Source organism: Strigops habroptila, chromosome 6 (genome assembly GCF_004027225.2).
Source record: "Strigops habroptila isolate Jane chromosome 6, bStrHab1.2.pri, whole genome shotgun sequence".
NCBI lineage: Eukaryota > Metazoa > Chordata > Aves > Psittaciformes > Psittacidae > Strigops > Strigops habroptila.
This window is the reverse complement of record NC_044282.2, coordinates 75956770-75969817: the sequence shown is the minus strand read 5'-3', so window position 1 is coordinate 75969817 and position 13048 is coordinate 75956770. Positions and strand designations below refer to the sequence as shown.

The following is a 13048-nucleotide window of genomic DNA, read 5'->3' as shown; positions in this document are numbered from 1 at the left end:
TTTTATCATCTGGTTTCTGTTTTATTACACAGAGCTGTAGTCCATCCTTTTTCTAAGTTGTCCCTTATTTGGTACACGGTCAAATCAATGCCAAGTAGAACATTATTCATTATGATTAAGAGGATTTACTTGTTGGGTAGGTCAGTCTTTTGATGTCATGCCTGGTTTTATATGAGCAGATAGTATTTCAGTTGATGCAAGGAGCAGTGAAAACACTGTTCAGGACTTTAATTGCTGGTGCTGTGGAAGTCGTAGATGAGACTCCCTTTTTTGCTCTATATAATTCAGATTGATTTTGTTACTGTAAAGTAGCATTATACAAATAACACTTCACTGACTGCTGGCATTTCAACCATCAGGCAGGTTTGGTCCCTTTCTCTGGGACAAAACCTCTCTTATTTTAGGAAGTTGATTTTTGCTGCCGAAAGATGGAGGCAGTCGTGCTGCGTAAGACTTTCTGAGTGTCATTGAAAGGTGTATGTTCTCCAAATAACTGCCGAGATCCTTCAGCTGTATAGTTACATGTTTCTGCTGTTTGCTGTGAAGTCCTTTCACTTGTTTTGCCTGTGTTCTTACTCCCTTGTGCCGGCACGACCCTTTGAAGTGATCACCCCTATTCCACAGGCAGTATGGGGTGTGCACACGTGTGTAACTGCGCGTGTGTGCTCAGGCTCACACAAATCTGTGTTCTCTGTGGCCACTGATGGGTGTGCTACTGCTGAATGTTAACAAGGGTGAGGATGTACAAGGATAGCAACCCTTAGGTTGTGTCACTGGTATTGAAAATCTTCCTTAGCAGTTCTCCGAGATACACGCCGTGTATTCACTCACTCATTCATTTCTTCCAGGTCCCGTCTCCCACTGGAGCAGATATCCGTAAACTCCCAACTAACAGAGAAGTCCTGAGTAAGTGGCCACAGAGATACACGGGGAAGGTCCCCTCCAACCATTTTACTCTCAATGATGATGAGGACTGTGCAAAGGCAGTGCGGTGGCTGAGGGAGCACATCGTCAGCGCGGAAGGTGAGTGCCTGCATTGACACGCACACATCCACAGCAGTGTTTGCTGGGCTCATTGTCTCCGTAACGCCACGCCACAACTGGTACCTGGTTAATTCTAACAAAGCCTTTCATCTGCTGAGCTTTGTTTTCCAGATTAGTTTACCATTTGTTTTCATTTTTGATACCCACATGTGTAGCTAGGAGAGAAAGGCTAGACATAGATTAGTTAGCTATGATTATTATATAAACCAAAATGAGTCCCAAATGCAAATCTGGCTGGAGTCATTAATTAGCCAATTAAATAATTATTTAATTAGTGGATGTGTTTTTATGTTGTATAGAAAAATATGTGGATTTGAAGCGTAACACAAAGAAACCAACCCTAAATTAGGAAGTGGGTTCTTTGTATTGGGTTACATCAGTTACAGGTTTTCACACAGAACTGCAGGCTCCCAGTATTTCCTTTTTAACCCTTAAAATCACACATCTGTGCAGATGTCCACCACTGCTGCCCTTCCTCAGCCTGTCCCCAGCTCCATATGTTCATTAGTTCAGCCACTGAAAGTGTATGCTATTGAAAATACCTGGAATCATCCAGGCTTCCGAGCTGAACTTTAACTACAGAAGAGAATTGCTCATGTAACGTTGGTTCTGTGTGCTGGATCTGGGGGAGGATGGAGTTCAGAGCAGGAAAGCTGGCCTTGTGGAAAGTTCCTGCTGAGTGCAACAAGACGAGTTTCCTAAGGATGTAGGTCACCTGGCTCGTTCATGGAGAACATGATGGTTCCTTGGTGTGGTCTACAAGGTTCATGTCGGGCTTGGCAGATCTTTAGGGAAGTTCTCAAGACACTGGAAGTTTCTTTATCATCCTCCAAGTCTTGCAGTGATCAGGACAGGAGACAATAAACATGACAGTGCTTCCACTCACGCTTTCCTCCAGCAGTGTCCTGGCCTGAGGCAGGCAAATGGAGCCTCTGCAGCAGTCCCAGTGACACCAGCCCTGCCCACACCGCTTCACCTTGTGTCCCGCCATCAGGCATGGCCGTGTTTGCATAGGCAGATGAGGTTGTTGGGTTTCCCTGTTTGCTGCTCCTAGTCTTTCATGTAAATCCCTACGTGCCCAGTCCTGGAATGTGCTGCAGTATCCCTGTGCAGGAACGTGGTGGGAGCAGCACCCAGGGCTCGCTCTTCAGGCCTTACAGCACCGCTTCTGCTGGGGGACAAATGCACCTTTGCTATTATTAATACTAAATTAATATTAATCATAATCCAGAGGAGGCCACAAGGATGCTCTGAGGGCTGGAACAGCTCTGCTCTGGAGCCAGGCTGAGAGAGCTGGGCTGGGGCAGCCTGGAGAAGAGAAGGCTCCTGAAGGGGAGACCTTAGAGCAGCTCCAGGGCCTAAAGGGGCTCCAGGAAACCTGGAGAGGGGCTTTGGACAAGGGCCTGGAGGGACAGGCCAAGGGGAATGGCTTTAACCTGCCAGAGGGGAGATTGAGATGAGCTCTGAGGCAGAAGCTCTTCCCTGTGAGGGTGCTGAGGCGCTGGCACAGACTTTTCCCAGAGAAGCTGTGGCTGCCCCATCCCTGGCAGTGTTCAAGGCCAGGTTGGACACAGGGGCTTGGAGCAACCTGCTCTAGTGGAAGGTGTCCCTGCCCGTGGCAGGGGGTTGGAGCTGGAGGAGCTTTAAGGTCCCTTCAACATAAACCAGGCTGGGATTCTGTGATAATTTCATTATTGCTGCTGACTTTTGTGGTGGTGTAAAGCTGCAGATCTTCATTAGATAGGATCCTCTCTTCAGTTATAAGGTATATCCACAACTCCCAATGAGCCCGATCTGGAGGGACCTTTTGGAGACGTGCTCTGTGGGAGATGTGACACCTCCCCCTTTGTCCTCATGCTGCCTCTGGCTCTGGTTCCCTTTCGTTGCTCTTCCCACTTCCTGTTCTCTGCCACTGCAGATGTAAGCTATAAAGCGTGCCCAGCTGGAGAAGTCCTTCTCCACCAATCTCCATTTCTATTCTTCCTCACCCTGCTTCTTTTTCCAGCTCTATTTCTTACAAATGTTGTTCTTTCCAACTTGATGATGGCTGCATCCAAGGTCCCTGCTCTTTCTGAAAATGAGTCCACTTTTCAGCCCGTGGCATCTTCTAGAGTAATAGGTGACAGGCTCATGGAGGTGCAGAGGCAGAGCTCCTGTGGAGTCCAGCAATTGATGTGGACGTCCATCAGCTCTCTGCGGGCCGTGCTGCCGCTGCACTGCACTGACCAAAGGTGGATGTTTGCGTTTACTTTTCATCTCTGAAATTCTCCAGATCAAGAGTTACAGCTGGGTTTTCACTGAGCACCGCGTCCCGCTGCGTGTGGGGGGCGTGGAACCGGTGGGTGGTGGTTTGGGGGCTCTAAGTAGGGCAGGATCACCCCATACGTAGCACGCGCGGGCGGAGGTGGTGTGTGCACGCCGCAGTGGAGCCACAGGGCTCCTGCAGGACTGCAGCCTCCCTCCCACGCTGCCCCTCGATGGGCTCCATGAGCCACGTCTGCTGCCGCCAGCTCCTGCTCCGGCTGCCGCGGGGTCCCCGGGCCGGGCCGGAGGCCTCTGTCCCAGCCGGAATGGCAGCAGCTCCGGAAGGGCCCTTCCCTGACGAAACCCGTCTGCCTAATGCATGGAACTGTCATATCTGTAATTGTGACTAATTGGAATCCAGCCCCTGCCAGCACTGCTCTTTCCATGAAAATAAAAAGTAGGATGGAAGGAATGTAAGGAACAAAACTGCTTTAATGGCCCCAAATGGAGCAATTATTTCTTCTCTTTACCTAAAGATAGTTTACTGCCTTATTAAAAGCGTGTTTGTAGGAATACTCTTGCATTAAAATTCCAGTGCGTGAATCACCAACCGGAGCCACCAATGCTGCAGCTAACATTGGTTCTGTCTTTTAGCTTTTGCAAACTAAAGAGATTCAGGTCATGCTGGGGTCAGTGAAATCTTGAGCTTCCACTTGTGGAGGATGAATGAGCCCGCTCTGCACAACGCTGGCATTCTAGCGATAAATGGTATGACTACTCTAACCAGCTTTATTTATGGCTGCTTTTTTCCATGGAAGATTATTGTGTTTACTCACAGATAGATACATTTTCATGTAGTATAAATAATAAAAGCATGCTGAGGAACTGCTATCTGTCCAGTGAACATAATTTCAGTCCGTAATGAATATCTGTAGTTCCTACACTACTAGCACTGTAATCTAAAAAGCCACTAATATTGTAATAAGCAGAAACCATAAACTGCTGATTTACAGGAGGTCAGTAAAGGAGCAATGCTTTCCTTCAGCTAATGTAGCTCTACTTGCTATTACCATATAAACCAGAATGTTAATTTTCCTTGAGAAATGCTGGGCTGGAATCTGATGTGATACACAAAATGCCAACATGGAACTGAGCGTGTGCCATGCAGTAACTGAGCTGCCCCTCAGAGAGGCCAGTTCTGCCCAATGGCAGAGGCACCTCAGGTGCCCAGACCTGCTGCTTGGAGCCAGAACCAACCGCTGCTGGCTCTGCCTCTGGAGAATGCCTCTCATTCCACTCTCCCAGCCATTGCATCCTCTTCAGCTGCTCATGGTTTTCACCCTTTGCTGGTTGGGAATGTGTAAATGATGTGGGGCTGTCAGCTCCACATTCTTACTGCACTATTAGCACATTAGATTACTAAAAATGAATGTATCGAAGTTTGTGTTTCACCACTAGTCCTGCCTGTGTACTCCTTGCGTTACATCCTGCTGCAGCAGTGGGAAAAAAGGGTCAATCTTACGTCTTCATTCTCTTTTGGTGCTCTCATGAGGACAATGCTGCCTGCAGACAGGCGTCCTGGCAGGCACACCACAGAAAGTGCTCTTTGGGCTTGGGAAGTAGACTAACAATGTACATGTTGGATGGAATTCCCATTACCACACGTCGTACATGTTCTGAGTTACGTTTATGGAAGTAGTAAGATCTCTTCCTTATTTCAGGTTAATACGTTTGCAGGTAAAATCGTTCTGTCCCTCTGAGCATTGGTGTGAACAGCAGAAATATGCTTCCTGTCATTTCTGAGCATGTCTATGCATGGGGCAGTTCTTTCCTCTGGTAGTTAGGAAGAGGTATATTTATTTGGAAGCTACAAGTAGCCAAACCGATATGGACCTTGTAGTCAAAGGGGAATAACAGAACATCTGTAAAAACCCTTATTAATATTGTTGGGCACTGGGGCTCTGTGGATGCTGTGTTCGGTATTGCCCTCTGTCTCATGCAGTAAAACACGGTCCAAGTGAAAGCAGTTTAGCCTATAAAATAATCAAATGTAGTTTATAGGGGATGCTATCACTTTTAGTGAGCATAAATGCCAATGCTGAGACAAACCCACAAGTCAGTGGCATGAGGCACACTTACCTGCTCATTGCTGCTGGCAGTAGCGCCTTGCAGGGAAACAGATGCTGCCAAAAGTCACGCGCAGGTCAGTTCAGAGGAGTCTGTCTGTCCTGTTCTGGCTGCAGTCACTGCTGTGCAGGCAACTGCTGCTGCTGTCAGCAAAAGGCCATTCCTGAAACATCTTGTACAGTTCTCCGCTGGTTTTCTTTAGTACATTCACAGAATCCCTGACTGGTTTGGCCATGGGCCGGGACACCTTCCACTAGAGCAGGTTGCTCCAAGCCCCTGTGTCCAACCTGGCCTTGAACACTGCCAGGGATGGGGCAGCCACAGCTTCTCTGGGAAAAGTCTGTGCCAGCGCCTCAGCACCCTCACAGGGAAGAGCTTCTGCCTCAGAGCTCATCTCAGTCTCCCCTCTGGCAGGTTAAAGCCATTCCCCTTGGCCTGTCCCTACAGGCCCTTGTCCAAAGCCCCTCTCCAGGTTTCCTGGAGCCCCTTTAGGCACTGGAGCTGCTCTAAGGTCTCCCCTTCAGGAGCCTTCTCTTCTCCAGGCTGCCCCAGCCCAGCTCTCTCAGCCTGGCTCCAGAGCAGAGCTGCTCCAGCCTTCGCAGCAGCTCCGGGGCCTCCTCTGGCCTCGCTCCAGCAGCTCCACGTCCCTCTTGTGCTGTTGCCCCAGAGCTGGATCAGGGCTGCAGGGGGGGTCTCCCCAGAGCACAGCAGAGGGGCAGGATCCCCTCCCTGAGCTGCTGCTCACGCTCTGGGGGTGCAGCCCAGCACACGGGGGGGTTCTGGGCTCAAGCGCATGCTGAAGCTGGGTCATGGGGAGCTTCTCCTCACCCAACACCCCCAAGTCCTTCTCCTCAGGCTGCTCCATCCCGTCTCCACCCAGCCTGTACCCAAACACTGTTTTCATACCCACTGGTCAGAAGTGTCTCTCAGGTTTGTTTTCTAAACTTGGTCTTCCCACAGTTTGTGGGTTTTTCTCCGTGAAGTGTATCATTTGCTCCCGTTCATCCACCCAGCCACCCCGTAAGTCATTTGAATGAGCAAAACTGAGGAGGGAGGGGAGAAAAAAATAAAAACATTGGGTTTTTTTCCTCCCTAGAGGATTTCCAATCAAAATAATTACAAATCACGGGGTTAGAGTGAATGTCATACTTGTGTGTGAAGTACTTGCCTACTTTGTGGGATGTTTTGTACAGATTCTTCACTAAATTATCTTGCCTACTGTTGCTAGGTAACACTGTTTGCTTCATAGCATCAGAGGAGTGAGAGGGTCACAGGGAGCAATTCTGTGGTATTATCATCCCAGTTACACTAATAAGGTTTTCATTGTACGTCTTAGAAATTGTTTCCATTTTTTTCTTCCCTTAGGGAACGTCATTGTCTATGGGAATACAGTTGACATTTACACCACAGTAGAAGCCCTCTTATCCCTCGGGATCGCTGGTTCCCGCATACACCTGGTGCAGCCTCCGCTCAGCTCCAACGTGACGTGCCTCAACAACAACGAGCTCGAAGGCGCCGTGGGGCAGGCGCTGGCAGAGGCTGGAGTGTCGGTGCACTGGGACAGTGTCCTGGCACAGTGGGGCACAGGCGACAACCCAGACCTCATCACATGTGCTGCCTTCACCACCAGCACCAAACCCTTCCAGTTGCAGTGCTCAGTAAGTGTGTGCTTCCACTGTACTTCCTTCAGTCTGGCTTTTTAAGACAAAAGCCATCAAATTTAGACAGTCCCTCCTTGGTTTGGCTGTTTCCTCATTGTCTGGAGCAGATTGAACATTCACTTGTTCGTCTAAAGGATTGGTTTTTAAAAATCCAAATAAGCCCATCGTTGTGCCCTGCCTGATTTGGATTACAGTGTATTGGAGTCACCTGACTCACAAGTAGTTGTTCACTGCTGAGTGACAAATGCTCTTAATTCATTTTCTAAACAATTCCAGAAATCTTTTTATCATTTAAATGTGCAGTTCCTCCTGCCTGTAGTTCTGTGCATTTGATTAAGTCAGAGTAGAAGCCAAAAAGGATAGAGGCCTACTGTGCAATGCAATCAAAATGTATTTTAAACACATCTTTCTCCCTCTACATCCCTGACTGTGGGTTTGCTCATCTATGGGGATCAATGTCTTATCTAAGCAAACTAATGTGCACGCTCCCAGGTGTGGCCCCTCTTTGGGATTTGGGGCTTTGCTGGTGGGCAGGTTCTGGTTTCCCCCATTGGGGTAACCCATGTGCTTGTGATAGAGCCACTTCAAGCATGCACCCGCCGGGAGCCGTCCGGCCCCTCGGCACACCCAGCTCCCTGCACAGGTCCTTGGCAGAGTCCTGCAGTCCTGGGAGGGAAGAGCCATGTGCGTCCCCTGCAGAGCCCCCGGAGCCCGTGGTCCCCGCGGCTGCCCTCACTGGAAGCTCTCAGTCACTGGGCTTTCCGAACCCTTTTCAACATGCAGATAGCTAAGCCCTTCCTGATGGAGGGAAGACTTTGCAAAGCCCTTTCCTCTGCTGGCAGTCTCCTGACTTTGGTCCCCATATCAGCAGTGACGTTCCTCACTCTCTCCTCATATGTAGCTGTTCAATTTCTCTCCTTTTCCCTGAAATCTCTCTATTTTTATCCTTCCTCCACAGAGATCGCCACGTGGTTCTTATTCTTGCAAATTAATATCCACCCAGTACCTCCCACCGGCCCATCTCTTTCCCCACGACCTTGCCTGTGTGGCCTATGCCGTCCCTTCAAGACCCCCATTTCCTTGTGGTTTATTTCTCTTGCTCCTGTGTGCCCATGCCCATCCTTCCTCCAGCCATGGCTCTTCCCTCTCAAGCTCTGTACCCAGCACCTGAGGTGACATGGGTTAGTGGTGGGCTTGGCAGTGCTGGGGGACCGTTGGACTTGACGACGTTAAAGGTGTTTTCCAGCCATAGCTGCTTCTGTGGTTCTGTGAGACATGGAGGTCAGGGCTTTATGTTCCCCACCGCGTCCTGCTGTCCCCAAGGCTTGAGCTGCCCGGGAGGAGCGCCGCGCCGGGAGCGGGCTGTGCTCGGGCCTCAGCCACCATCAGCTCTTGACTGGCAGCTCTGGGGGCCTTGCTCTGTTGAGTCCTGCAGGATGGAACAACTGGAGAAAATCCCTGCCTGCCCCTCTGCCTGCCTCCTGCCTGCATCCCTGCCCCCTGCCTGCCCCTCTGCCTGCCCCCCTGCCTCCCACCCTGCCCCTCTGCCTCCCTGCCTGCCTCTTGCCTCCCTGCCTGCCCCTCTGCCTGCCTCCCTGCCTCCCTGCCTGCCCCTCTGCCTGCCTCCCTGCCTCCCTCCCTGCCCCCTGCCTCCCTCCCTGCCCCTCTGCCCCCTGCCTCCCTCCCTGCCCCTCTGCCCCTCTGCCTCACTCCCTGCCCCTCTGCCCCCTGCCTCCCTCCCTGCCCCTCTGCCCCTCTGCCTCCCTCCCTGCCCCCTGCCTGCCCCCTGCCTCCCTCCTGCCTCCTTCCCTGCCCCCTGCCTGCCTTTCAGCCTGCCTCCTACCTCCCTGCCCCTCTGCCTGCCCCCTCCTGCCTCCTGCCTGCCCCCTGTCTGCCCCCTGCCTCCTGCCTGCCTCCCTCCTGCCTCCCTCCCTGCCCCCTGCCTGCCTTTCTGCCTGCCTCCTACCTCCCTGCCCCTCTGCCTGCCTCCCTCTCTGCCTCCCTGTCTGCCCCCTGTCTCCCTCCCTGCCCCCTGCCTGCCTTTCTGCCTGCCTCCTACCTCCCTGCCCCTCTGCCTGCCTCCCTCTCTGCCTCCCTGTCTGCCCTCTGCCTCCCTCCCTGCCCCCTGCCTGCCTCCCTCTCTGCCTCCCTGTCTGCCCGCTGCCTGCCTCCCTCCCTGCCCCCTGCCTGCCTCCCTCTCTGCCTCCCTGTCTGCCCCCTGCCTGCCTGCCCGCCTGCATCCCCCCCTGCCTCCCTGCCTGCCTCCGGGGCTGACAGATGGCTCCCAGCCGGGAGCCCGCTGCCGTCTCCTCCTCTCGGTGACACGGCTGCTGTCAGCCAGCGCTGGGGCTGGGTGGCCCCCGTGCCCTCGCGGGCAGAGCTTCCCTGCTTTGGGATCTTGTGGATGGGTACAATTCCCTGAACTGTATGTGCTTCCTTACGAAAAGCCCAGCGGCTCTGCCCGCGCTGCTGCCTGGCTCTGCCTGCGCTGCTGCCTGGCTCTGCCGTACCGCCGTTGCTGACATTCACAGTCCTTTTTTCTCCCCTCTCCTGTGCCTGTTCGTCCAGTCGTGAGCATCTGACATTTGCTCTTAGTCCACAGGGACGCTGTTTGGTGGGATAATCAGGTAATGCTTTTACCTAGGTCCCAACCGCCTCCTCCCCGAGGCTGGTGCTGAGAGAAGGACATGTTACTGGTGCTGGTTTGCCTCATACGGTTGTCTCGGGCTGGTCAAGGTGAAGGCAGCAAGGTGACATGTGCTCGTCCAATGATGTTTCACCCTTTCCCCAGCCTGCACAGTGATATTTCTTGGTGGTGGGCAGCGACATTCAGCTTTTGTTGTATAATGATTTTAAAAGCTGAGGGCACTGATGAAGGGGAGTGCTCTTTGTAAAGGCGCTGGAGCTGCACAAACTGTATTGTACCAGTGAGATGGTCAGTCTTCATCTGCACCCCTTGCAGACCACAGTCTTGTTTAAAACATCTCTCAACCTTGTCACTCTTACTACTTTAACTCTCGATGTCCAGTGTGCACTCTTGTTTTACCCTGGTTTTGGGACGTGTTCTGCCAGCTTTCTGTTTATCCTTTGGAAGAGGCAACTACAAAGACACTGCTCGTAGTTGTAGTTTCTCCCGCTTCTGCTGTCTGCAGTGCTCAGATGGGGGTGAGGGCCTGGGGCAGGGGCTCTTCTGTGTGTGCCCCCTGGCTCCAAGCTGGAGTGACCCAACCTCAGTTGTCTGCTGCTCATTTCTCATGTTTCAGAGCTGAGACACCTCCAGGTGATGCAGGTTTTACCTTCCCCAGCACTTCTGTCCTCGGGACTGCATGTTTGGTTCCAGGTTTCAGATGGGCTCTTGCCTTTTTGAAGTTACTTTCAGGCAGCACAGACAACCAGATGCAGCACATACCCAGACAGAGATGAGATGTGCGTGGCTCTGACGCTCCTTGCACAGTGCCCGTGCGGAGCAGGCAGGAGGCTGCGCGGGGTGTCAGAGCGGCTCCTCAGGCAGCCCTCACCTGGCAGCACGTGCTGCCTGAGCATCTGTTCCACGCTGCGACACCACCGGCGCCGCAGCGCTGGGCACGCTGCTGCCGCGCGGCTCCTGTTCTGGGACACGGCGCTGAGCTGCTTCCCCACGCCCCAGGAGAGGGGCTGCGCAGGTGCCAGGAGAAGACGAAGGGAATTATCACTGCTTTCTGCTTTGAGACTTACAGGAGGAGCTGAAGGATTTAGGGTGATTTTCTTTCAATGCCTTTGAAATCTTCCTGTGGGGAAGATGAGTTCATGGCGTCAGTAGATGCTGGTCCTGAGATAAATCCCTACCTCAGGGCCACTTCAGTAAGCAGGAGTAAGACAGCCCAGGCAGTGTTTCCTGAGAACAGAAGTCACGTCTCTTTTTAGTCCCACAAAACAAACCATAGTGAATGGGTATCTGCTCATCACCAGACTCAGTAACTGAGTGCCAAATGTACCAAGGACTTACATACAGACACAACCTTCTCTGGGCTGGCACGGGTGACCTACAGGGATCTGGTGTCCATCTAGACCCGTGCCCTGTCTCCAGGAGTGGCCCAGCAGTCCCAAGCACCAAAGGGATACAGCTCAGTATTTGCTTTGCCTCCCAGAGCAAGTGTTAGCCAGATCTGGAAGAGTTAGAGATGTCTTTGAGTCCTGACAAAGTCTGGATAGGCTTTCCAAAATCGACGTCACTATTAAGGATAACAGATGTGAATGCTTTCCTTTTCATGCAGATACTCAGTCCTTTTGTACCTCTCTCAAACCCCTTGGCCTCCACAGCTTCCACTGGCTGAAGTTCTGCTGCTGTGGTTTGAGTGGGGATGACATTGCCCCCAAATGATTTTCATTTCCTCTCTCCCATTTCACTGAAGGTCCCTGTGCTGGATGCCAGGGTGACGTGGTTTGTTGGTAAAAACGGTGAGGCACAACAGTTGGAAAAAGGTTTGTAAGATGCAGTTAAGATGCAAAGTACATTGTGCTTTCTTAGTACTTAGTTTTTCAGTTTGGCTTTTCTTTGAAAGAAGAGGAACAGCTTCAGAAGGGGTTTGGGCCTATTCCATAAGCTCACACTACCACAGAAGATCTGCACAACCACTCAGGTGGTTCCCCATACTTTTCTATTAGTTTTAAAATAAAACTCCTCTAATAACCAGAAGTAGACGAGTCCAGTTCAGTAATTCTCCTTGCTACTGTCCTTGGGTTAATTTGAGTAATCCTGGATCAAAAGGATTTATCTGTGTATATGAAAAACATACTTTATGTTCTTGTTTTTTAAAATACATAATGTTCAGCATGAAGAGAAGGTTTTGATTTATGAAATGAGCCAGTAACTGATGTGTAATAACCTCCCCTTACTTGCATCTCTTTTTCAGGCATTTTTTAGCTTTGCCTACAGGACGGTGGATTATGAAACCTTTAAGGCAATTAATGATGCTTGCCTGGTTTTTGATGGAAGACTTGTGATCGATACCAAATTCTGCACTAATGATGTGAGCATCAGGGCTGCAGGTCCCTTAACAAAGTACTCCAGGAGATATTATGTAGATGAGTGGACACACAGCAACTTCAGTTCAAAAGAGATTGGCTCTGAGCTCGCTGTATCAATGCTGAATCTTCTGGATCTAACCCCTAAGCCCTCTTCTGTGGCATCAGAAGGCACAGACAGACTCATTCCCACATACAAAGGGTGCAAAATCAAAGGTACGTCCAACTGGATTCTCTCATACTTTCGTACCCTTCTTGATATTTGTGCCCTTATCCAACCAGGGTAGCTCTACCTCGCCCAAGCTGTCATGTCATGGCAGTGAAGCCCTCAAAGCTCCTTATCTAGTCAGTGGAGAGAGGTGAGTTGCAGTAAAAGCTTATATTGTAGATTTTTGCTACTAACAAACCAAGTTGTGTTTTCACTTATATTGCAGTAAACATGGAGTGTTTCCAGTGAAACCCAGTGTCTTTATTCCAAGTTCAAGATCAATAAAACTGTAATCAGAACTTTCCAGTATGCGGGTGCTGCATCAATATGTGTAAGAGCACCCAAAAAAAGCTTATAACACAAAGTCCACCAAAACAAAATAAGTTCCTGGTTCTGTTTTTAGAGCCATTTAGCAAACAAACAAAAAGACATGAAGAGAGCAAACAAATACTTTATTTTCTTCTTTGCGATTTAATAAATCTCCTATTTTCCTCCTGGCAGGAGGTGTTCTTCCTGGAGGCTATCACTACTTGCATATTGCCAAACCAGGAATCCCCATCCGTCTGGACTTGGAACTTGCCCTGTGCGATCATGTAAGTTGTAGTATTGAACTTTTCTTTGTTTCATCCTCCATTTGGGAAGATGTCCTTATTTAGGATGGCACAGGTACCTGCACAGGTGCCACACACCTTGAAATACCTTCAGTAAGCATGGTTTCTGTAAAGTGGACATAGGATCAGCTGGGATTCACTAAAATACC

At 50.7% G+C, this 13048-nt stretch overlaps 1 protein-coding gene across 4 annotated transcripts in view; it reads left to right on the top strand.

Moving 5' to 3' along the window:
• The window catches only part of CFAP61 (cilia and flagella associated protein 61), a 106723-nt gene that overhangs the window by 67525 nt on the left and 26150 nt on the right, over positions 1-13048 (top strand). For all 4 annotated transcript variants that reach the window (XM_030489173.1, XM_030489171.1, XM_030489172.1 and 1 more), the window contains 4 exons: positions 849-1023; positions 6781-7073; positions 11969-12296; positions 12790-12881. In XM_030489173.1, coding sequence (XP_030345033.1) covers positions 849-1023; positions 6781-7073; positions 11969-12296; positions 12790-12881 — 888 coding nt within the window. The remainder of the gene's footprint in view (positions 1-848; positions 1024-6780; positions 7074-11968; positions 12297-12789; positions 12882-13048) is intronic.